Source organism: Chinchilla lanigera, unplaced genomic scaffold (assembly GCF_000276665.1).
Source record: "Chinchilla lanigera isolate Chin_1 unplaced genomic scaffold, ChiLan1.0 scaffold00002, whole genome shotgun sequence".
In the NCBI taxonomy this organism is placed as follows: Eukaryota; Metazoa; Chordata; class Mammalia; order Rodentia; family Chinchillidae; genus Chinchilla; species Chinchilla lanigera.
Window position 1 is genome coordinate 33989534 of NW_004955403.1, and position 23895 is coordinate 34013428.

General features: G+C 37.0%; 1 protein-coding gene across 1 annotated transcript in view; it reads right to left on the reverse strand.

Moving 5' to 3' along the window:
• Galntl6 (polypeptide N-acetylgalactosaminyltransferase-like 6) overlaps positions 1–23895 on the reverse strand; it is a 1020690-nt gene that overhangs the window by 68684 nt on the left and 928111 nt on the right. Inside the window, exon 9 of the mRNA XM_005373544.2 lies at positions 7225–7332. Coding sequence (XP_005373601.1) covers positions 7225–7332 — 108 coding nt within the window. The remainder of the gene's footprint in view (positions 1–7224; positions 7333–23895) is intronic.

Sequence of the window (23895 nt, forward strand, 5' to 3'; positions counted from 1 at the left end):
AATGTTGGGAAGAACATAGCATCTGTTGGAAGTTTTGAGGAAAAAACATGTAGAACAAAGAATTAGAAAGAAACCAAACTGAAGAATAGTCTTGAGAGGTTTTGCAGGAAGCTGCTAAGTTCTAAAATCATATCTTTACTTTGTGTAGTTTTTTCAAGATATGTGAAACAGTGGCTGACTGCACCTGTCAGCGATTTGCCATGTTACTATTTTACTTTCTTCTTTCGTGTCTGTGTATGGTATGAAACCTTTATGCCTCACCTCCATATTGTTTAAGAAATTTAATAGACTATATTTTATTTTATTGTTGTGCATTAAGCAAATAAAGGGAATGTGGATAGTTTAAAAAAATCTGACACTACTTGGTTAGCAGGTGAAGTTCAAGCAGTGCAAAATAAATTTGTGTGTTTTGTTTTCCCATTTCCTCTGTGTAGATCTTTGGTAGACAGAATCATTTCACTTTGCCTTATTTTCTTCACATGCATTACAAGTGTAAAATGGCAAGTGTTTGAAAAGAAGAGAAAACTCAAGTGTGAGTCTGAGCACAATACCAATGGTACCTACTGGAAACTTATCTGAAGTGTAGGATACTTCCTAAGATGAAGTGCGATTATTTCACAAAGGAATGGCTTGATCTCACTGGAAAAAGTCAGTGTTACTGGTTTAGGATATGTAGCACACTGGATATATTTCTGCCTGGCAGAATATCAAGTAGACACTTGATAAATATGCATTGACAAATTTTTTTTAGCTTGAACCTTTTTTGGAAGCTAGTGATGACATTTACCTTTAGAGCATGCAGTGGGTTCATCATCTCTTAACGATTTACTGAATCATCATGTCACATAATAAACATGAGTTATTTTTAAGGAGAAAAATAGAGAGTAATGAAATGTTATTTATGAAACGTGGTGGAATTCCTTAAATCAAAAGCTCCAGCTAAGTAGGAGGTGTTATATTATCTTAATAGAGAGTTTTTCTATTGTGGCCCAGAGGGAAGGGAGGTAAACATGTAGCTGCAGCATGTGAATCATGTGTAGTTCTCGCCACAAGTACTGGACACTCTCATTGCCCTTTGTGCTATATTGTAAGGAAGAATTAGGGAAGTTATTGTCTTCAGAAGAATTGCTTCTGCTCAGAAGCCCTAGCCCTGGGCTGAGTCTTTTGGGAAGACTTTATCATTTCCTGCTTTCTGAGGAAGCCCAACAATAGGTCAGCATGTCCCTGAACTCAATGATAGTTTCATATAAAGCACCCAACTCCTAGAGTTTCAGGAGCAGTCGAAAGAGGTATCGGCTGCTTGTTGATGTCAAAGGCTGCCATGCTGTAGCTCTTCCTTGCAGGCATTTTTATGGGAGTAAACTGATTCCCAGTCATCAGGGAGAAAGGTCAATTTGTGGGAGTGAAGATCTCCTATTCATCACTCTACTGTATAGCCTTGCTACTGATTTCATTCTTGTATATCAAACTAGTCATTTTGGTCTTGTTAATGCTTTTCCTTAACTGATGTATTTTTTTCTGACATAAACAAGAGAAAGCTGATTATGTTAAATATTGTGCTTTTCTGTTTCAGGTATTTCAGACAGGGATCACTGATAAATTGGTCAGGAAAGAAAGGGTGCTTATTAATTGACTTAAGCTGGTCTGGCTTCTACATTAAACACTCCTCCATTCTCTTCTCCTCTTTTTGTAACTTTCTCCACCCCCATAAATTTCAAGAGTCTAAGATGATCTGTGGAGACCTGGATGTCATCAGAGACATAGCCCTGGAAGAAAGGTATTTTGGAAAGTACATTTAAAAAATCATTTCATCGATGACAGAGGCAAAACAATCACTCCTTCCCAGATCCCAAATTTAGCCTTCATGCCCTGGAGACATAATAACTAGAGGCAATCTTCAATGCTTATTCTATTCAGTTAAGGACCCCTAAATAAATACATAAAGCCAAAAATAGTTATAACTCTTGGTAGATTAGTGCAGCCTATAGGGTCATTAAGACGTATATGAACTCTATATGCTGTATATAACATGAAACTATATGTATAATCCTACATGATACATAGGACATATACTGCCTTTTCTGTTAATCATAGTTCCAGTGATAATCTATACAACAGCAGTTAATGTAGAAGTAAATTATATAAGATTCCAATTTCTTTATACACATAGACTGTGGGACTATGCAAACTCTACCTGTTGTAGTTAGGACCATTAGTTAAGGTTTGTGTTTGGCTTGTTTATCGCTTCAATTCGCAGTGCCTAGTATAGTGTGGGACACAAGAGGCATTTTCTCTTTTCAGAAATGAAAATTTAAGCTTATGGAAATCTGGCAAAAGTTCTGTGGCTTCTCCGAATTCTAGGTGGAAAGTCTGTGCCTGTCCCCTCAGATCTGAGGCTGCCCAGGCCCAGGTGCCATCTGTTACTTAGAATTCACCTTGTCTAAGACTAACCTCAGCTTCTTTTCTTCTCCTCTGCCTCAGCTCCCTATTACTGTACTCTCAGACATCAAAATGAAAACTTTACAGTCATATCCAACTCTCCTTCCTTTTTTTTTTTTGTTAATAGTTCTTCCATTCAAAATGTTCACTCTTTTAATATTTACTTGTTTTTTGGCCTTTCCATTTTACCTCTTACTTTTAACCTGATACTTCCTATTTAAGAACCATCAGTTCCTTCCTAGAATTTGTAAGAAAAAAGACTACCTTGTGGGCTGCATAGAGAGTCCTCCAGGGTCCGCCTGTAGTGTGCTTTCATGGTTCAACCCCACAGGTACCAAACACAATTCTTTATTAACTCTGCATGCTCCTTCCTGCTTGGTCCTCTGCTCATGTTGGTGCCCCTGTCACTAAGGCCCCAGCTGCTTCTCTTTGTCCTAATCCTTCTTTAAGGTAAAAATATTGAGAATATGAAATTCAGACAGACAGACAGACAGAAGACAGACAGACCATGTCTCCTAATCTCAGCTCTACATATTCACCTTTTAACCTCAACCCATTTTACTGTGAGTTAACATTTTTCAAGAACTGTGGGTCATCATCCACAACTTGAATGTCATTTTTTTGATTTTAGCTTTTATTCTGAAAGTTAGAAGGATCCAAATTCTCCATGTCCTTCCATGGTCATCATCCAAATCAAGATGAACTTTTAGAATGAGAAACTAGTCCTAGGTGCTATGTCAGAGGTAAAAATGTAAAAGTATACAGTCCCCTGATTTATATTCTCCAGTGTCTTTTACAGATTCAGGATAAGGGCTGGTTCTTCCTTGTCTCCTGTTAGCTCTAAGGAGGACATTTCTGTGTGCTTCTAGGATTGCCCCATTCACAGTTCACAGGCAGGGCCTCCTCCTGGGGGAAACAGCCATGGGACAAGCTGCTCCCGTGAGTACTGTAATTGTGCTACAACCAGTTGGCAAGTTTGGCCAGGGGTGACTGCTCTGTATCTTTGACTTGTTCCTCTATGACAGCCACCTGTCTCAGGAGAGTGGCTTTGAAGGCCCCAAACACACTGGAACTGTCACTGGAGCCGGAATTTCCTTATCTTCCACGAGATGCCAGTAATTATTGGCCCTGTGACAGTGGCTGTCAGAATGAAGGGTTTTCCTTGTGACTCTTTGCTATGGAATCATTGTTGGCTCTGAACCTTCACTGAGAAGTTGGTCTTCCTTCTGTGATGAAGGATGCTCAGTGCTGTCCCAAAGAAGGGAGGATTCTCAACATGGCCCTGGTCTTTCCAGCTTCCTACAACTCTATAGAAGAGTCTCCTTTCACTTAAGGGCTTTCTGTATATTCTCACTGAAACGATACCACAACAGTGTCCTGCTAACCGATATTAGATCCTCAAACAGTTCAGGAAAATATTTGGGCTTATTAATGACAAATACTCTGATTCTTAAATGAAACTGAATTGTAAGTTACGGTGTCCCAGAATTTTATGTTTTGTGGAAAATGTCATAGGAATGCTATTTTTGTCAAATAAAAACATTAACAACACATTACTATCTTGAATCTTGTCACAAAAAAGAAAGAAAGAGCCCATATTGCTGCATCAAAAAGACATTATTAAATTGAAGAGCTTTGGCTTTGTGATACTTATTTTTCTGAGTTCACTGAGGTTAGGTGAAAACTTGGAAGTCTGCTCTGGTCACTGCCTGAATTTGGCAACCAGTGTTCTATGGAAATGATTAATGTAATTGAGGTACTCTTGAAGGTCTTCTTTGAAGTGCTTTAATTTGAGATGATTGAAGGTCACAGCTATGTTATCACCTCCTCCTTCTTTCTCTACCTGTCTGTGTCCTTTTATTATATTTGAACAGTTCTTTGTCCTGAATTATCCTCTAATGGTTTCACAGATGGATGACTGTCTCCTCCAATTAGATTGTAATGCTAGGTAAATAGAAGGTACTGATAACATTAGTTGAATTTGTTTCTATAGTTCATACCGGTGTACTGTGTAGAGGACCGTGGGTTGTTCACACATTTGTGTATATGTGTGTACTTGTATATTTTAGAAATCAGTTGGAACTATCAATTTACATAGGCACATAAATGAAAAGAGCATGTTTTTGAAGAATTGAGAGTTTTGTAAAATCTGAAAACAAGTGTCTGGGTCCCATCTCCAACTTCGTTTCCATTTCCTAATGAGGCTAGGAAGATTATAATTTGTGATGAGTACATGTGGCCAGGCATTTCGAGCATCTTTACAGTCTGTCATCATTTTTGATGATTTAGTAATAATGTAGGGTGTAGCAAGGTACTTGAGGTTCTCCCACAAAATACCAGAATTGTTTTTCATTTTAATATACTTTTCTAAATTTAAAAATCGTAAAATGTTCCTTAGAGTGACAGATGAGCTTCAATATTTATAACTTTCTGATTGCTCTAGCAGTTTAGGAGAAAATTAAAATGAGTCCTCAAGTAAAATTTAAGTGGAAAAGATTAAAATTCAGAACTATGGACTTTTTTCATTTGAATGAACAGCCATTTTTTTCCCTGGGAAGTTTTATGTGCCAGCCCTAGTTTTCTATATTTGACAGTCCTTGAAAAAGTACTTCATTTCTCTCTCAAAAATATATAAATAGTTTTACTTTTTTGAAAACAAACCCTTTTGGATCAGTACAACTTTCCTCACCCATCTTTTACACTGTCCTTTTGACTGAAAACCAAACGTATGCTCCATCCATCCTCAAAAGGTTCATTTTGGGCACAAGTTGGGAAGCATGTGAGTGAATGAAGTGGAGAGTGACAGAATATCCTTATTGCTAAGATATTTTAAACTGTTGTGGTTTGTGACCTTGTCTTGGTTACTTTTCTCTCGTTGCTGAGACAAAATACCCAGTGCCCAAAATGAAGGAAGGAAAGGTTTATTTAGCTTACAGTTTGTGGAGGTTTCAGCCCATACTTGGCTGGCTCCGAGGCAGAAGGTAGCAAAGCAACAAGAGCAAAGGGGGAAATGGAAGCCGAACAGCAATGCAGCCAGAGCAAAAAGGGAGGAATGGCGGCAAGCAGCTTCTTTCCCTACCTTACATTGTAAACAGACTACCCCCACCTAAGGGGCATGTAGCTCTCACATAATCTCCATGTACTCCTCTTCCACAGGCTCAGGATGTATACAAAGTAAGCACCCTGGCTTCCTGCTGAGTCACTTAGCCAAACCTCTAGACTCCCCAAGTTGACACAATGTATCAACCATAACAGACCTCTACATGGGTGATTTGTGCTCAAAAACTGTCCCATCTTTAACTTCATGAATTCTTTTCATTTTCTGATTTATATATGTTTTAGGAATAAATTAAACCTTATTTCCTTATCGCAAATGCAGTTCTTTAATCACTTACAATTTTGTGATTGGTTTCCTTTCTTCAAATACCATATTTTTTTATAGCTATTTAGCAAAACATTTTAATTATTTTGAGGGAAGAGAGGGTAATGTGACTTCAAGAAGTATGTAATGTAGCTTCATTCTATAAATTCTTACTGCTATAAAAAAAGATTATGGAAGTTACTAAGGAAGCAATGGACACTGTTGACATCAGTGAGGGAATATGAAAGAACAGCCCTCCTTCCATAAAAGCATCACTGTGAATAAAAATTGTATTATATTTCACTAAAATTTTTATATTTTACTAATAGCTTGAACTCACATAGATCTTTTTCTTAGTTTTTCTGGTTAATTAATCCCTTCCACAAATATTCATGTGCTCACCAAACACTGTTCTAGGTACTTGAAATACAGCAACCAGTATCACAGACAAAAAGCTTTGCTATCATGGGATTGGTATTCTAATGAATCCTGTCACTAGTTTATTATTATTTTTCTTGAGCTGATTGAGCTTTACATGAAAGACCCAAGTGCGATATATTGCAGCCTTACTAACAGATGAACAGAACTGAAGAATTCAGGGTTAGATTCACAGGCAAAGGGGTGTGATAAAATGCCCCTGGGGATGGGCATCTGCCCAGTGGCAGATATGTATTATGGTAAAGAGAAACGACCTTGCCATTAACAGAGTAACAGGGGAAACAGGGAAATTGTCAGGATTGTTTGGTGAAGGTACTGTGACTATATCCACCGAGAATTGCATGGAAATGTTCTAAAAGTCAGAATAAAAAAATCATCCTTGCATTTTGTCTATAAGAAAGTTTTATTTAGAACAATATCTGATTTAAAAACTCAAGACTGTCAATTTGGAATTTTGAGGATGGAGTCATTTTAGACAGAGCTGGTTCTAATTACCAATCAGAAGCAGATGGAGTTGGGGTCCCCACCTCCCCTACCTCCTAGTCTTTTCATTCTCCATCTGACTAATTATGAGTCCTGTTACCTTCCATGCTGGGGCAAAAGAACTGGCGGTCCATTCTGTCAACTTGGGCTTACACTCCTACTCTGCTCTTTGGTATTTATGTGGGCAGGAGTGAAACTGCTCACTAAGCATCCACTTTCTCATCTATAAAATAAAGATGATATCAACCTCAGAAGATAAGGTAAAGGCTAAATATAATATATGTGACACTGGTTCAAAAACATAAATAACAAGAATTAGTGTAAACAGTAAAGTTTCTTGAGCAGTGGGATTAAAACTCGGTATCCATCAAAGTTTCTGTCGGATTGCGTCTTTGATGCTAGTGTTTGTGAGGCCGGTTACTCTGCTGACAGAAAGCCACCACCAGCCCAGCCAGGACTGAGGCCCAGTGGAACTTCACTGAGGCTGATGGAAATTTACTCACTCTCGCCAGGCTGGTCCCAGATGGAACTTTATAAGGGACGTACTTCCTATAAATGTGACCAACTCTAGAACACGGGACATCAAACATTTCTCCTCCACACATCCAAACCTGAAGAGGAGAAAACATAATAAAAGAGAATAGTGAGTTTCACACACAATAAAGGAATTATTAGCAGGATTCATGAAACATCTTAAAATCTTTCAAAGTCTCTGAATAATTTGTGGTTTAAGTTGCTAATCAAGAAAACATTTCACATTTTAAAACCTAGATTAATAAGCATGTAGAATCACAATATTAGTTTACTGTCACTTGCCTAAACAATATATTGGCTATTTTTTTTTTTATTCTAGTAGAGTTTTATTACAAATAAAAATTGAGCTGGTATTTAATGCTTAGTACATCACTTTGTATGGATACTTGTTTTGATAATATTGTGAAATCATTGGAAGATATGACACTGGACTTTGTCAATTAGACTTTTGAAATATAAAAAGTGAAACTTCTAAAATAGGTGAATGAATTAAGAAATATGAACACAGCTCTGCAGCACTTAAGCATAGATTCTGAAATTTGTAGTAGCTCTAACCTTGAAAATCACAGTTACATTCTCATTTCTTTCCACCTCCAATCTTTTCTTAGGTACAGATAAAATTAGTAGGTGATGTAGACTCAGGACATTTCAAATCAAAGTGTGTATTAAGATGTTATACCTCAGATTTTATTTATGCTTTCAGATTCTTACCCTAAGGAAACAATATAGTTCTTACACATGTGGGTCTGATTTATTTCACTTATGAGTATGGTCTCCAGTTGCATCCATTTACCTACAAAAGCCTCGAGTTTATCTTTCTTTATAGCTGAGTAATACTCTATTGTATAAAAATACCACATCTTTTTTATCCATTCCTCAGTTGATGGGCATTTGGGTTGTTTCCAAGATTTTGGTATGACAAATTGTGTTGCTATAAACATGGTTGCTCATATATCACTGTGGTATGATGTTTTTAATTCTTCTGGGAAAATTCCTAGGAGGGAAATAGCTGGGTTAAATGAGACATGCAATCCTAATTTTTTGAGTAATCTCCAGACTGATTTCCAAAGTGGTTGTACCAGCCTATACTGCCACCATCAGTGAAGAAGGGAGCTCAATAGGAAAGAACAACTAGGATGAGGGAAAGGTGAAAAGAAAGGAGGAAAGGGAAAAATATATGTACATATACACAAAGCAGCTAAGATAATTAGTCTACTAATTTCTATTGGTTTGTTGAAAGGAATAGTTAATATTTAATTGTTTGAGCAATCTGGCACACCTATATCTGGTAATCTGAGCAACTACTTTGAAGTTAACAATAAATAATACAACAATTATTGTTGATTTCCTATCATCTTGTTTTGAAATTCTGTATCACTCTTATAGTTTTTGTGTTGTTTTGTTTTTGTCTTTGTTTTTCTTATTTTGTTTTTGTTCTTTTCTCTTTAAAATAAAAAAATGCTATATTTAAATATAGTAACAAAAGAGAATTGGTTATATTTTACCATGATTGTCCACTCAGGCAGACATACAACTGTATAACAGACTATGGTGCTATGAAAGGGCTAATTATTAACATATAAATCTTGGCTTCATATAGGCTATTATTTTCTTAGCAAGAATGAGGATTTTAAAAGGAGATACTGTGATGGTAAGTTATATGTGTCAACTTGACTGAGGTGTGGTGACTGGATATTTGACCAAAACATTACTCTGGATGTTTCTGTGAAGGTGCCTTTTTGGATTAGATTGACTCGCTTTTTTAAAATACTGATTGATTGATTGTACATGTTTGCAGTGTATGCAGTTTACAACCATGTTGGGGAGGTGGGTACAGGTACATAATACAGCTTGCTTCTTTAAAAAAAAAAATCCCCTTCCTCTTTCTTCCCCCTTCATTTGCTCCTTCTCTGATTCCTCTTTCTCCATTTTCATTCTTGTTGATCTTATTAATCTTAGCTCATATGTGGCACACAATGTTTACATTGCTTGAAGTTATTAGGTTCCTGTATGTGGCATATCTTTATTCTATTTATTTTCCCTTTTCTTCCCTTCATTCCTTGCCCTTCGTCTGTTGGACCCCTTCCTGTTTACAAGAAATCCAATCCCTGTCTCCTTCTATCCATCCTTTATTAATCTTTTTGTTTGTACTTTGCCTTACTCAAATGAGAGATATCATATAGTATTTAAACTTGCATGTCTGGTTTATTTCACTCAAATTATATTTTCCAGGGGCACTCATTTTCCTACAGAAGTCTTAAATTTGTCTTTCTTTATAATTGAGTAGTATTCCATTATGTATACATAAAACAATTTCATTATCCAAATATCTGTTCATGGCTATACAGGCTGCTTTCAGGATTTAGCTATTATAGATGGTGCTGCTATAAACACTGGTATGCATGTACTGTTGTAGTGTGATGTCTGAAGCTCTCTGGGGAAGACACCTAGTAGGGGGATAGGATGGATCAAAAGGAATTTCTAATTTTAGTTCTTTGAGACACCTTATAGTCTCAAAATCACTGAACACTGAGCAAAGTGCATTATCCTCCATAATGTGGTTGTCCTCATCAGGGAGGGTATGGTGGTGACAAAACCAAGACTGACTTCCACTGCGGAAGAAGGAATTCTGCCTACTTTTGAACTTGAACTGTGCTCTTCCCTGTGCCTCCAGACTGCCAGCCTACTCTGAACATTTTGTACTTCCAAGTCTCCACAACCATGAGAATCCATAAGTATTTCCTAAAATAACTCTCTTTTCTCTCTTAGTGTTGTTTCTATAGAACTCCTACTTCAGATCCATAGCTTGGTTTCAAAGTATAATATTGAAAAAGAGGAAAAGAAATGTAACACTTTCCTCCAACTCCTTTCATCAAGAGGAATAACATCTCGGTGAGACTGGTTGAAAAATCAGTGGCTAAGGTCAGTGGAGGTGCAAGGGGAAGCAATGCAATTACAAAAACCCTGCTTGGTTGCTTTAAGCCAGTTCAGGGCTACTCATAGTGCTAAGTGCGAATTGATAGGAAATTTATTAATGACACATCAGGAGTGCATGAGGATGATGTCAAGCTGACAAGGGCAGTGAACATTCTACTCGACAGTGTCTATATCTGGAAAGATCTAAGATTAAAGATTAAACACAAAAAGGATCAGTGTAGTATGCTGTTCCAGGGTCTTTCAGGAAAAGTTCAACTGTTCTAGAGCAGGAGACATAGGAAAAAACCAAGTAGCACAACACACACATCACAAATGGATTATAGATAGTTTAGGGTTCAAGGGCCTCTATCTATCTGTAGGCTTGGAGTCTTGGGCTAATTTCTGGGTAAATATCTTTTATACCACTATTAAGGGGATTACCAAAGTAGGAAAGGAGAAATAACAAAAAAACTGAAGATGTGCAATCATAATAATATAAAATTCCAAGAAACCCTTTTTAAATATTTGAAGGACCTAATAATATTTGGGAGAGATGTTTTCTAGAATCTCAGGAAGATTGTGTGCTGAAAGATTTATAGCATAGAGCTATAAGAGGATAGGTTTCAACCTAAGGAAGGAAGAAATTTTTACTAGAACAGTTAAATATGAAATGCACTTCCTGTACTGTTAAATGTGTTAAAACCTGCAGTAGATGACTTTGGAGATGAGCACAAAACTTGGATGTATAGCTGATCTACCTGATTTTTTAAAGTAATTCTATTAATAAGAAGTAGCATTATGAATGTTTATTGTGACATTTTCATGGATTACTTTACTGAAAAACAGACTTCATTATTTCTCCAATTATATAGGTAGGAAAATGGCTAAGTAGTTGTTCCAAACCATAAAACTGGTCACCTCCAGAACAGAGATTTGAAATCTAGTACTATAAATCTAGTGCCCACCTGCTTGATCAATATTTTATCTGTAGAGTTGGCAAACTTGGTCTGTAAAGGACAAGATAATGAATTCTTTTGCCTTTGTAGGCCAGATGGTCTCTTTTAAATAACTCTGCTAACAAATAAGCATGAGTATATTTCAGTAAAACTATTTACAAAACCATACAGTGGGCTATAGTTTGCTGAAATACCTTCAATCACTGACATTTAGTGATTCTAAAGTAATTTATGTAAGAAATTCTGCTTTTGAAAATTGGACACCATAGTACAAGGGTGATTGAAAAATACAGTGGAGATTTAAATTACTAAATTTATTACAGTAAAAGACACATTGCTAATAATCCCCCTTGGAATACTCCTCATTTTTAACCACACTTATGCCATCATTTTTGCCACTTTTTGAAGCACTTCAAAAAGTTCTTCTCTGGAAGTCTTCTTTTGTGTCTCTGAAACGTGAAAAACTGTTGCTGCCTAGAGCCATCCAATGGCAAGGCCACCTTGTTAAAACATTACAGTGTGTTCTCATCCCTTTTATTCACTGGATCTGGCCCTGTGCTACTTCCTGCTCTTCTGCAAAGTCGAAATGACCACGAAAGGTTATCACTGTGAATCAACTGAAACTTCAAGGCAGCTGCAACAGTGCAAGTAAGGACACTCATGAAAAAGGTCACTGTTACCTAGATATTAAAAAATGCTTTCTGTATCAGCTTCCTACTGATGTGTAATAGATTACCACAAACATAGTGGATTGAGAGAATATGGATTTACTATCTCTCGATTCTGCAGGTCACAAGTCCACGTGGGCTCATCTGGGTTCTCTACCCAGAATCTCACAACACTGAAGTCTCCATGTCTGCTGAGCTGAGCTCTTATTTGGAAGCTCTGTGGAAGCTTCTGCTTCAGAGCTAGTTTAGAGTGCTGGCAGAATTTAGCGTGTGCAATTGTAGGGCCAAGATTCTCATTTTCTTGCTGACTACTGACCAGGGACCACTTTTAGCGACTAGAAACCATTTCATTTATTTGCCCCCGGATTCTCCATCTCAGCAAAGGCCTAACCTCCTATGGTTACTTCACGGTCACCGTCTTCATTTCCTCTTCTTAAAGCAAGCTGATTAGTAACCTTACATTTACCCACCTTCTTTTAAATGTAATGTAACAGTTATATGAGCAAACTAAGGAAGAGCAGCAAGTTAGAATTTTGCCTACTACCATGTCTAATGCATCAAAATTCATGCCTTCTATCAAGAACCTTCTCCTAATTCTTACAATACTTTCCCACAGAAAATTTTCTTTGTAGTTAAGTCAAATTCAGAAAACTGCTCAGATTTTTAAAATGGTCAGTCCAATGTTGAGAAAACTGTAGAATCCTATGATTTATTTTTTTCCCCATACTGTCACTATGATCACTTAAAAACAAATCTGAGCATATCATACCTCCATGGTTTTCTATGGCTGTTAGGTTAAACTTTCAACACATCCCTAAGGCCTCCAAGTCCTTGCAGTATCTGACCTTTGCTTACTTATCTCTGGGTCACTACTTTCTCATTCCCTCTGGTCAGAGGTATTTTTAGCTCATTAGAAATGACCAAGTTTCTCTCTCCAGAGGTTGCTGTCCTAAGTTGTTCTCTCTAAATGAAGTTCTACCCCTTCTTCCCTCTTTTCTGCTTTCCTGTTGCTCATTTATTTCCAACCTACTTTTCCAAGTGTAAGCCTAACTGACATATCTGAACTCCTTAACTTAACTAGGACTCCTGTTTTATGCTCTTATTTTATCCTGTACTTTTCTTTCACGTAATTCATGCCAGTAAGCTCCCTTATCAGTGATTTTGTTCTAGTTATCCACGGATCAACCACAAATGAAATTATTAAGTGGAAAATTCTGCATTTTGACAGAAAGACACAGAGACTATATTCACATAACTTTTATTACAGTAGATTGTTATAATTATTCTATTTGTTACTATTATAACTAATCTCTTATTGTGCCTAATTTATAAATTAAACTTTATCATAGATGTGCTTGTATGGGGATTGGTACTATCTGTGCTTTCAGGCACCCACTGTGGGTGTGGGACGAAATCACCCTCCAAGAAGAGGGAACTACTGTTACTGATCATAGTGACTGTAGGGAGTTACTGAATCAGTAAAAATGCAGTGAACACTAATTGTATGACAGGCATCCTTCCCTAGACTGGAGCTATCATGTGTGACTGATTTTAATTCCTGAACACATGGAGCTTCCTTTCCACTTATCATAAGTGACAGCACTTATGATAACAGTGATTAAATAATTTATATGTAAATTTGCTTAGTATTTGCCAATCCTGAATGGAATGTAAGTTCTATGACCTGTTGAATCATTTCTAAATCTCTTGGTACCACTGAAGGGGTTGGCACATGTTGGGCACTCAATAAATATTTATCAAGTGGTTGAGTACGCTCACCACTCATTTCAGTTATACCTATGCTTTCATTTACATAGAGGCCCACGGCATTGGCTACTTTAGTGTTGCCTCATTCAAGCTCAGGACCACCACACACAGCACTGTAATCGTTCCTGAGCTTAGATTTGCTTTTGATTCTCTGCCATTATTATCACCATGCATTTATTTTGTTAGGCTTCTGATAACTCTGCTTATTTCTGTGGAAACTTCCACAGCCTTCTATACAGTAAAGAGAAATGTCTGGATAATAGCGTGGGACTGCTTACAATAGGAAAGCACAACTGCTGTGGCATTTATCAAATTTGTTCTGAAAGACATGGTTTATATTTTTAAAAGACCTTTTGTGGTAGTATGATGCGATGATAATCTTAAAAATAAAACCTGTGTCATGCCACACTTAAGTACCTAATTCTTGGAGAATTGTTTTACATTTAGAGGCACTGTGTCTCCTTTTGACAACATAAATATTTTTTAAAAAATGTTATTTTCTCCATGAATGAACACAAAGCGTTTTTTTTCACAATGTAGCTCAAATTGACTGAATAATTGAATGTTTGCCTTATTTTTAAATCACTTTTCAATATCAACCACAAACTGGAATTGAGACAGAAAATGTCAAATTGAATGGAATCATGCAATTATACTGGTCATACAGAATATGAAATGCTTCAGTAAGAAATTCATTGTCAGGAGGATAATAAGGGAGGCTATTATCAAGTATAAGATGAAACATAGTATGCTACATGGAAATGGTGATCTAAATTACCAAAAAGTTTTACTAAATCGTTCATTTCTCAAACTATTTCTTCTCTACTTATCTCCTACTATTCCCTCAATCCCTCCCTCCCTGTGCTCAGGCTATTCTGGCTTTTTTCTTATTCCCACAAGCCAGACACTCTCCCACCATAAAGCACTGTATTGGCTGTTGTCTCTGCCTGGAATTCCTTCCCTCATCTCCCTCAAGACTTAGCTCCAAGACTTCTTGTTCAAACACCTTCTCATCTTGTATTCTGGCTTCTTGGTTCTCACAGCAGTAACTAGCTTAGCAGACGCCTCACTTATTCTGACATTCTTTGCCCACCTCTCTCCTACAACAAAGGCAAAGATCTTTTTGTCTTTCAGTGATTGATATCTCTTAAGCACCTAGAACAGTGCCTCACACAAAGTGGGTGCTCTGTATCTGTTGAATATATGAAAAATGGAGTGGATTATTGGTTTATTAATATGGTCACATTAATTCTTGACAACTAAGTTACTTAATTATAACCCATAATGTGGCAGTTATTAAAAATAACATCTGTAATGTCCAATATATTTGGATATAAATTTCAGGATAATGGACTATCTTGAGCTTATTTTCACTCACAAGTAGATTGTCATAAAATAAATGCTCTGGCTTGAATTTAGATGTCTTCCCAAAGCCTCCTGTGTTCATAGGTGGGAGTTTTGGGAGGTGATTGGATCGTGGGTGTTGATCGTCATCTGCAGGATGAGTCCAAGGCTGAGGTTATGGCTAAATGTGATGTTGGCAGGGGAGGCCCGGCTGGCGGAGCTGGATCACTGCGGGTGGTCTGGAAGGGTCTATCTCCCTCCTCTTCCTTAGGTTGCTCTCTGCTTCTTATCTGCCATGCCATGAGCATGCCATGAGCCGCTCTGCCATGCATCTCTGCCGTGCCGCTCTGCCTTGGAGCCATGAACTACAAAAGAAACCTGTACAAACTGTGAACCAAAAGAAATCTTCTGTTTCTAAAGTTGTGGATGCTGGGTGTTGTGTGTCAGTGATGAGAGAATACTAAGACAATAAGGAAACAACTGATGTTAGCTCCATATAGAGAAGTAAATAAGATTTGGAGACTATAAAATAACATTCCAACCATATGGTATAATTTGGGCAGACTAATACTGAAAAATTCCTTAAAACTAGATGGTCAACCACTTTACAAACTACAGAGAAATTAAAATATGAGTGGTTAGCAGAGTGAGGGAATGTGCATGCCTATAAACCCAGCTACTCCAAAGGTGAGAATATTTGAGTTTGAGGACAGTCTGGCCAACTGCCATAACAAGGCACGGTCTTAAAAAACAAAACCAAGCACAACAAAACCAGAAAAAGATGTTAACTTGAAAAGTTTTGGTTGGTAGATTGAAAGGGGCTGTGTCTGTCATGAAACTACTGCTCTGGGCCAGATGCAATAAAAACTGCACCTTTTAGCCAGGCTTGGTCTGAAAAGACTGTGGGAAGGTACAGCCACCCTCACATTACCCCGTCTTATACTCTGAAAGCTGACTTTGAGGTTATTTGTGGAGGGAGGGAGAAAGAAAGAAGAGCTTATATGACCTTTTGTGATCACTTTTTATTTGTTGATCAGCATATAACAAAATCAGAAATTGGAAAATGTATCTAAAAATTTTTAATGAGAATATGGTGACTTTTATTTTTAGGGTAAAAGTCTCTGATTTCTTGAAGTATCTTTTTAGGTTTTTTTTTTCCAAACTAAGAAATGCTATGTTATGTTAGCACATAAAAAAATCCTAGCTAAACTGTCTTGCATTTAATAAGTCTCTAGACACCTGAATGCTAATAAGAAGGCTTCAGGGGATATGTTGTTCTCAGGATCACTGCTTTTAAGATGCAGTGTTTAAATTTACAGTAACATTAAAGCAGTCTGAAGTCAGTGATTGAGGTGGGGAATGAAACTTCCAAACAGAAATATAACCTGCTGGTTTATTCAAAGAGTAAGTTATGCAGAGGAAAATGTGGATTTGAATATTTTAAGAGTATAGCACTTTTTTTGGAAAATACGGTAAAGGACACAATCCGTCATTTCCCTTAATTTATTACTCTGCAACTTAGAAGGTACAGTGGAGGCAAACAGTCTGCTTTTTGCCATATTTGCCTGTGCTTTGACATTATGGCTCTGTTGCTGACACTTTTAGATTCATTATATAGTAACAATAAATGAAAGTTCTTTAAATATTTTTTAAAAAGGTATGATAAAATATGGTGAATATTTAAATTAAAAATTTTTTTTATTATAGTAAAAGGCATGTTGGCGTTAACCTCCATCAAAATTCACCCCCTTGCTAAACACTTAATTATCCCACTGTTCTTGGCACTTCTGGGAGCAGTTCTGGAAGTCCTCTTGGGTGAGTGTATTTAGTTGTGTGGTTGCAGCTGTGTAGATGCGCTGAATCGATTCAAAAGGTTTGCCTTTTATGGCCATTTGCACTCTGGGGAACAGCCAGAAGTCACAGTGCCAGATCCAGTATATAAGGTGGAGGAAGACACACCACAGCTTTATTTGACGAAATTGCTGCAAACTGTTGATTAATGAGGAGCAATCAAAATACAGTGAATGTTTAAGTAGAGCCCCAAAGGGGCACTTGGAAACAAGAATCTCGGTCCATGAATGCTCAAGATAGATACCATTGCGACAAATGCTTCGGAGGGAGAAGCAAAGGGTTTTCCTTACATCAACTTATATGTTTATTTTAAATGTTATTTATTTTTTATAGATTTTTAAACTAATATTTAATCTGAAGCCGTGTCACCAAAATTTAAAAAAATGTGGACTCTTCAAAAAGTTCATAATAACACTTGCAAGTTTTTTTTTAAAGTTTAAGAATGTCATCGTGCCTTCATGATATAGTACGGTGGGCCAGCTGGGAACTGGGGAGTTAGCACCTTTCTGATTCTCATTTTTACTGTCTATAAGGTTGGAGTAATGAATCCACGTCAGCATGGCATAATACACACGGCACCCTTAGGTGCACACGATACATGTTTAAGAATGACGGTTATAAGATTCCGCTTTCCCTACTGGACAGCCCTTTTTGTTCTATGTGTTGGGGGCTATGTGAGGTATGACTGCTGTGTGTACACATGTTGGCATGGGTAAGAGGGCTCAAAACAAGCCGGTTGTAATGGTTGACACTGTGTCAGCTTGAGAAGTTTAGAAGTTTAACTAAGCCACTCACAGGGAGTCAGGATCCTTACTTGGAAAACATCCTCATTCTGAGCAAGAGGAGGGCAGGGAGATGGTATGGGTGCTACATATATCCGCCCCAGGCGGTGGGAGCCTGCTTACAATGTAAGGGAGGAAAAGAGGCTTGCTTTTCCTCCTTTTGCTCTTGCTGCTTTTGCTGTCTTCTGCTGCCTTAAGCATTGCCCCTGTGCCACGCCAACCTGCCTCGGAGCCAGCTGATTACGGACTGAAACCTCCACAAATTGTGAGCTAAATAAACCTTTCCTTCCTTAATTTTGGGTGTTGAATATTTTATTTCAGGAATGAGAGAAAAGTAACCAAGTAACATCTGTATATGTGTGTGTTGCGGGAGGGCAGGAATTGTATTTGCAACTGTCACTGTCACAGCTTGTAGAGGGGAAGGGAGTTTTGAGTGAATTTATGTTGGCCTTATATGTTGTAGACTGCTGACTTAGATAAAATACTTGTACCATTAACTTAGCATAAGTACTCTGGAAGTTTGTTATAATACTGTCATTGATTTTGGGTGAAAAGTTTGGAAATTGTATGGAGAGATTGTGTGTGTGTGTGTATGAGAGAGAGTGCAAATACTTCTTGAACTTGGGGTAAGTTGACATACTTTATATAGATTTAAACACTGGAAGTACTAGAGTGATTAGGTTAAATTTCTTGTTAGGGAAAAAGAGCAAGAGAAAAATACAAAATAATTTGAGCAAAAACTCCTTAATACTAAGTGAAGATTTCAACAGGAAATCAAATTGACCTTAGCAGTGGTACTAGATGCCGTATAAATTGTTATATCTCACTCATTTTACAACCATCTATAAACGTTAAAATAAAATTAAACAGGGAATTAGGAAAATGCCATCAGACATATTGGAAGTAACAACTGGAAGAGATTCATACTTGCCATTAGGGTTTCATCTAATAGCCATAAAATTTAACTTGAAAACGCTCTGCTACACCTGAGGTACCTTTTGTTGGGTAATTGAAATGAATCTCAACTGGCTTGTGAGACATTTAGCAGCTGTTTCTGTTTATCTTTGAATTTCTGAATGAGTTTAGAGTCATTTTAGTATTTTCTGTGGAAGATCAATTCTGGGCATATTGAATTAAAATGGATATTTTCAGTCACCTAGGCTAAATATTGTAAAGGAAAAAAACCCCATAAGATTTACTTTAGATATTTTCTTGTGTATCTGGAGGTATATGGTGTACCATAAAAATGGTTCTGTCACATTTCAGACACAAAATACAACTAGACTTTGAAGCACTTTGGAGGCTCACGGGTAAGGAGCAGCCTCTAATGTAGCTGTCTCATAAAAGCAATGAGAAGGTATATAAAATATTTTAGAATCTTCCATGGCATGAAAAGGATTCCTAATGAACACATTTTATAAGGCTAAATGTATTCCTAACACAACCATTTGTAGAAAGCATCATCATGATAGTTTATATGAGATGGCCTAAGGGGAAAAGAGCATACTTCTGCACTGAGATTGAGTTGTATCCTTCTAGGGAAGCAAATGAAGTATTTTAGGAGGTTTTTGTATTTTCAGATATAAACTATGTATCTGAAAATAACTATGGAACCAAGGGTAAAAGAAGCTAGCAAAGGCGGTGGTGGGGGAGATGGGAAGAACCCAGGGGCAGGGACCTAGGAAACGACCCCTTTTTCTTTGGGATGATAAGATGTTATTATTTTGCAGTTTCTCTTGGAAATCTGCGGCACACGTGCTACAGGCAGAGCTGAGGTGACAGCTGGAGAAGAGGAATTGAGGTTGGAGGAGCAAGGGGAGGAGGAAAACCAGCTGCCCTGGAGTCCAGACCTGGGGAAGGAGGGCCACTGCAACAGCACTGAACAAATCTCTGGTCCTCTTTACCCTGGGTTTCCCCATGGACCGAAATCATCTCCTTTAGCCTGATCTATACCTTGGATTTGTTTCTGGATTTTTAATCTAAGCACTCCTCAGATCCATGTAAACACATATCCACTCATCACTGCAGATTCAGATGTATTTGAAGAGGCCTTTTCTGACCATTGACCCAAAGCCTCTCCACTAAGGAGATCTTAGAGCCAGGTGCTGAAGAGGGGCTACGACAGTCCCAGTACATCTGTCAAGTCAGATGTTGGGTATGATATGGTAGGAATGGGGGGACAGTGCATAGAGCAGTATTGTCTACCCTCTTCTCCCTTGGAAGAGATGCAAATATTTGAAAAGCATAATGCAAGTCAGATTTAATTATTCTCTATTTTGTGGCTACTGCTTTGCAATATTGTCTGATTTCCTTCTAGTACTTAAATGATATAAAAATTATTTATTCATGTATTTATGTATAATTTTTTCTCACATTATGTTCCATGAGGTAAAGAGCATATCATTTATCATTCTTGTTTTGTTTTGAAACAGGATCTTGTTATGTAGTTCAGGCTGCCCTTGAACTCACTGTGTAGCCCAGATTGGCTTCAAACTTGCAGCACTCCTCCTGCTTCAGCTTAGTGAGCACTGGGATTATAGGTGTGTACCACCATGTCCGATTAAATCATTTCATTCTTGTTGACTATAATATTCTTACTGTCTTTCATATTGTAGGCTTTCAACAAATATCTGGTGGAAATGTGAGTATATCTATGAAATGTTGTCTACATATGCAGGGCACAATACTGTAGTTTTACTTTGTGAGCCTTTACATATGCACTACTGTATTACATATGCTTCATAGATAGCAGATATGTTATAAAGAACATTTATTTTCTCACTTTTATTTTCGCACATATGTTCTGTACTTTTTTTCATTTATAAATAGGTTTGGCTATTATCCCATATTAGCAAAAGTAAGTTGCTAAATTTTTTTGAAAGATCATACTTCAGTCTATGATCTAGGTAGGAAATTTAATCTGTTCATTAATGATGGATATTTAGATTTTTTCATTTTAATTAATAAAAGTAATATTGAAATAAATATTCTGTAGCTGTATCATTTCATATGTGAGAGTACATGTATCATTTCACATGTGCAAGGTTATCTTTGGATTATACGAATAGAAAAGACATTGTTGAACCAACATATACACACATTTATGATTTTAAAGGATATTTTCTAACTATTTTCTATGGGGATTGCACACTTTTTTTTTTTTTTTTTTTTGGTTTTTCTCCGGTACCGGGAACCGAACTCACGACCTTGCGCTTGCCAGGCAGGCGCTTTTTGCCACTGAGCTAAATCCCCAGCCCGGATTGCACACTTTTAACTACTGTAACTGGCCATATTTGCTTCTCTAAACTTTTCTCAACATGTTTTCAAAGTTTTTCACTGCTGCCAAGCTATAGGTAAAAAATATATCACTGAAATTGTAATTTATAGTTTTCTTACCATAATTGAAAACAGATAACATTCCATGAGTAAAGAGTACTTTCATTTCCTTTTCTTGAACTATCTATACTCATAATTTGCCTGTTTCTAGAAATCAGTCTTACAGATTGGGAGATCTTTACGTATTAAGGGTGTTAATTATTCACGGTTTTCTCCAGGTTGTCATTTGAGTTTTGTTGTCATTTTGTCTTTTTCTTACTATGTAGAATATTTTACATGTTTTAATCTTTTCTTTGATTGCCTCTAGTTTTGTTGATGCTTTATGAAATCATACTTTGGAGACTACCTTAATTCTAGTTTTCTGTAACTTTTGTGTTTTATACATTGTTATATTTTAAAATTTGTATTATTATTTATGAGACATGGTTTTGTGATGTAGTCTAGGTGGCCTTGAACTCATTATGTAGCGCAGGCTGGCCTTGAATTTGCAGCAGTCCTCCTGCCTCAGCCTCTTAAGTGTTGGGATACAGGTATGTGCCATCATTTCAATTTTAATGCTTAAAATGGCCTAGCTTACTGGGCTCTATTTTTGTATAAAGTAAGGTATTCAACTTTATTTTGTTTTCTCCAAAATGTGTACTTGTCCTCTTCTATTTACTGAGGAAACCACTATGTTCCTCTTGATTTGAAATGTTAACTTTATACTAAATTTACGTATTTATTTGGGTCTATTTAAATTCTGTGCTATAGACATCTAGGTTTATTTGTGCAAAGTTTACTGTGTTTTTTATCTGCTATAGCCTCTTGTTATTTTCTCCACCAAATTTTCTCATTTTACTTGTTTTATGAACTAAAAACATTTTAGTGCAAAAATAATTCATGTTGCCACTTTTACTGAGGTTGTGGTAAATTTATGAGTGTACTTAAGAAGAGTTATAGTCTTCATGAATTTTCACTTATTGAAGTCTTTTTTTCCCTGTGCCTCGATAGCATTATGAAGTTTCTTCATAGGTCAACACATTTTTAAAGCTTATTCCTCGCTGGTTTTCTTTTCTGCTATTGTAAATGGTATTTTTCTTTTTGTTCTTTGAGTGTTTTCTGTACACATAAAGGGCAATGTTTTCTGTATATTTACACAACATCCATGGACACACAATTTTATCCAAGAAATTTATTGAATCCCCTATTTGTAGTAGTTTTTTTTAGTTCATTCACATTACACTATTTAGTAGATCATATTATTTGTTGTTAATGAAAAATTTCCCTAATTTTTTCAAATTTTTATGTATCTTATTTTACCTTCTGCCTAACTGCATTGCCAACTATCTTCAGAATAATACCAAATAATATTAATTACTAATGAAAGAATATCTAGTTATCTCATTAAGCAAACTAGTGCTTTTTGAGTTAAGCATATTCATAATACAAGGCTGGATGTGGTGGCACGCACCTCTACTCCCAGCACTTGGGAGGCTGAGGCAGGAAGATCACTCTGAGTTTGAGGTCAGCCTGGGCTACACAGTGAGTTAAGAGCCAGCGTGATATACATAGCAAGACCCTGCCTCAAAAAAAACAAAATAATCCCAAAATAATTATACAAGCCAGATGTACTGGTTCATGTCTATAAGTTTGGCTACTTGGGAGTCTGAGGCAGGAGGATCACAGGTCCAAGGCCAGCCTGGGCAACTTCGTGAGATCTTATCTCAAAAAGGGATAGGGGTGAGGCTGAGCATGTAGCTCACTAAACATGTAGAGCACTTGCTTAGTGTGTGTGCAAGACCTGAGCTTAATACATAGCATAGCAAAAAAAGAGAGGAAATATTCATTATAAAATATATATTTACATTTTAATTATGCTAAATATTAAGTATCAAAGGTAAATTGCAACTTTTGCTAGTGCTTTATATACCTGTGGATATGTGTAACCATCAGAAGTCACTGTTAAGGTAAATTTGCTACTACATAGCCCAAACCTGAAACATATTTGTAAAAGTTGAAGTTAATTAGGTACATTGGTTTTAAATAACCATTCTATTGTGTAGTATGTTATGTTCATTTTTAGTGCTAGTATTTATAAGTAAAATTTGGCTGTGCTTTTTAATTATTTTGTGCTATTTTGGCTAGCTTTTTAAAATAAATGCTGAAAGTTTTATAACCAATTTGAAAGATCTTTTTCTTTTCTGACGTTAGGGGACAATTTAAAAAATCACATCGTGGTTTATGTTTATAAGTTTGAAATAAAACTAGTGAGGTTTTGCACTTTATTTACTGGAGGAGATGGCTTTTTGAGGATTCTCTTTCCTCTAAGGGCACTGGTCAGTGTGCTGAGCAGAATACTGAGATGCCTCCCAAATTCCTTGTGCAAGATGTACACGTCTTTGTATAATCTCCTCCATTCGAGTATGGGGAAGACCTTGAATATGATGTTTGCACATTTGCGCGCAGGTGACATACGAACAAAGCAAAGGAATTTTGCAGATATTTAGAATTATGGTTCCAATTTCACAGCCTTTGAGTTCATCCAAATGGAAATTGGCTTGGATAAAGCTGTTCTAAATCTAACTAGTGAACCTTAAAATGTGACTTGGCTCTTCTTAAAGGATGAGATTTTTTTTTTTTTCTGTACTAGGAATTAAACCCAGAGCTTCACACTGAGCTGCAACCCTGGCAGCTTGCAGCTCATACATACATGTATGTATGTATATATGTATTCATGTGTATATGTATATGTGTATGTGTGTATTATTTTTAAGTAGGGCCTATCTAAGTCACTAAATTGCACAAACCAGACTTGATCTTGCCATCCTCCTGTCTCGGCCTCCCAAAATACTGGGATTACACGTGTGCAGCATCATGCCCTGCCTGGGTTTTGAAGATCTGGAAGTGTGCGAGAAATTCCACGGTTGGCCTGGAAGAAGTAAGTGGCCATGCTGGGAGAGGGCGCGAAGGAGGCTGTGTAGCAGGATCCTAAGAGTGGTCTTCAGGTGATAGCCAGGAACACAACAGGGAACTTAGTCCTA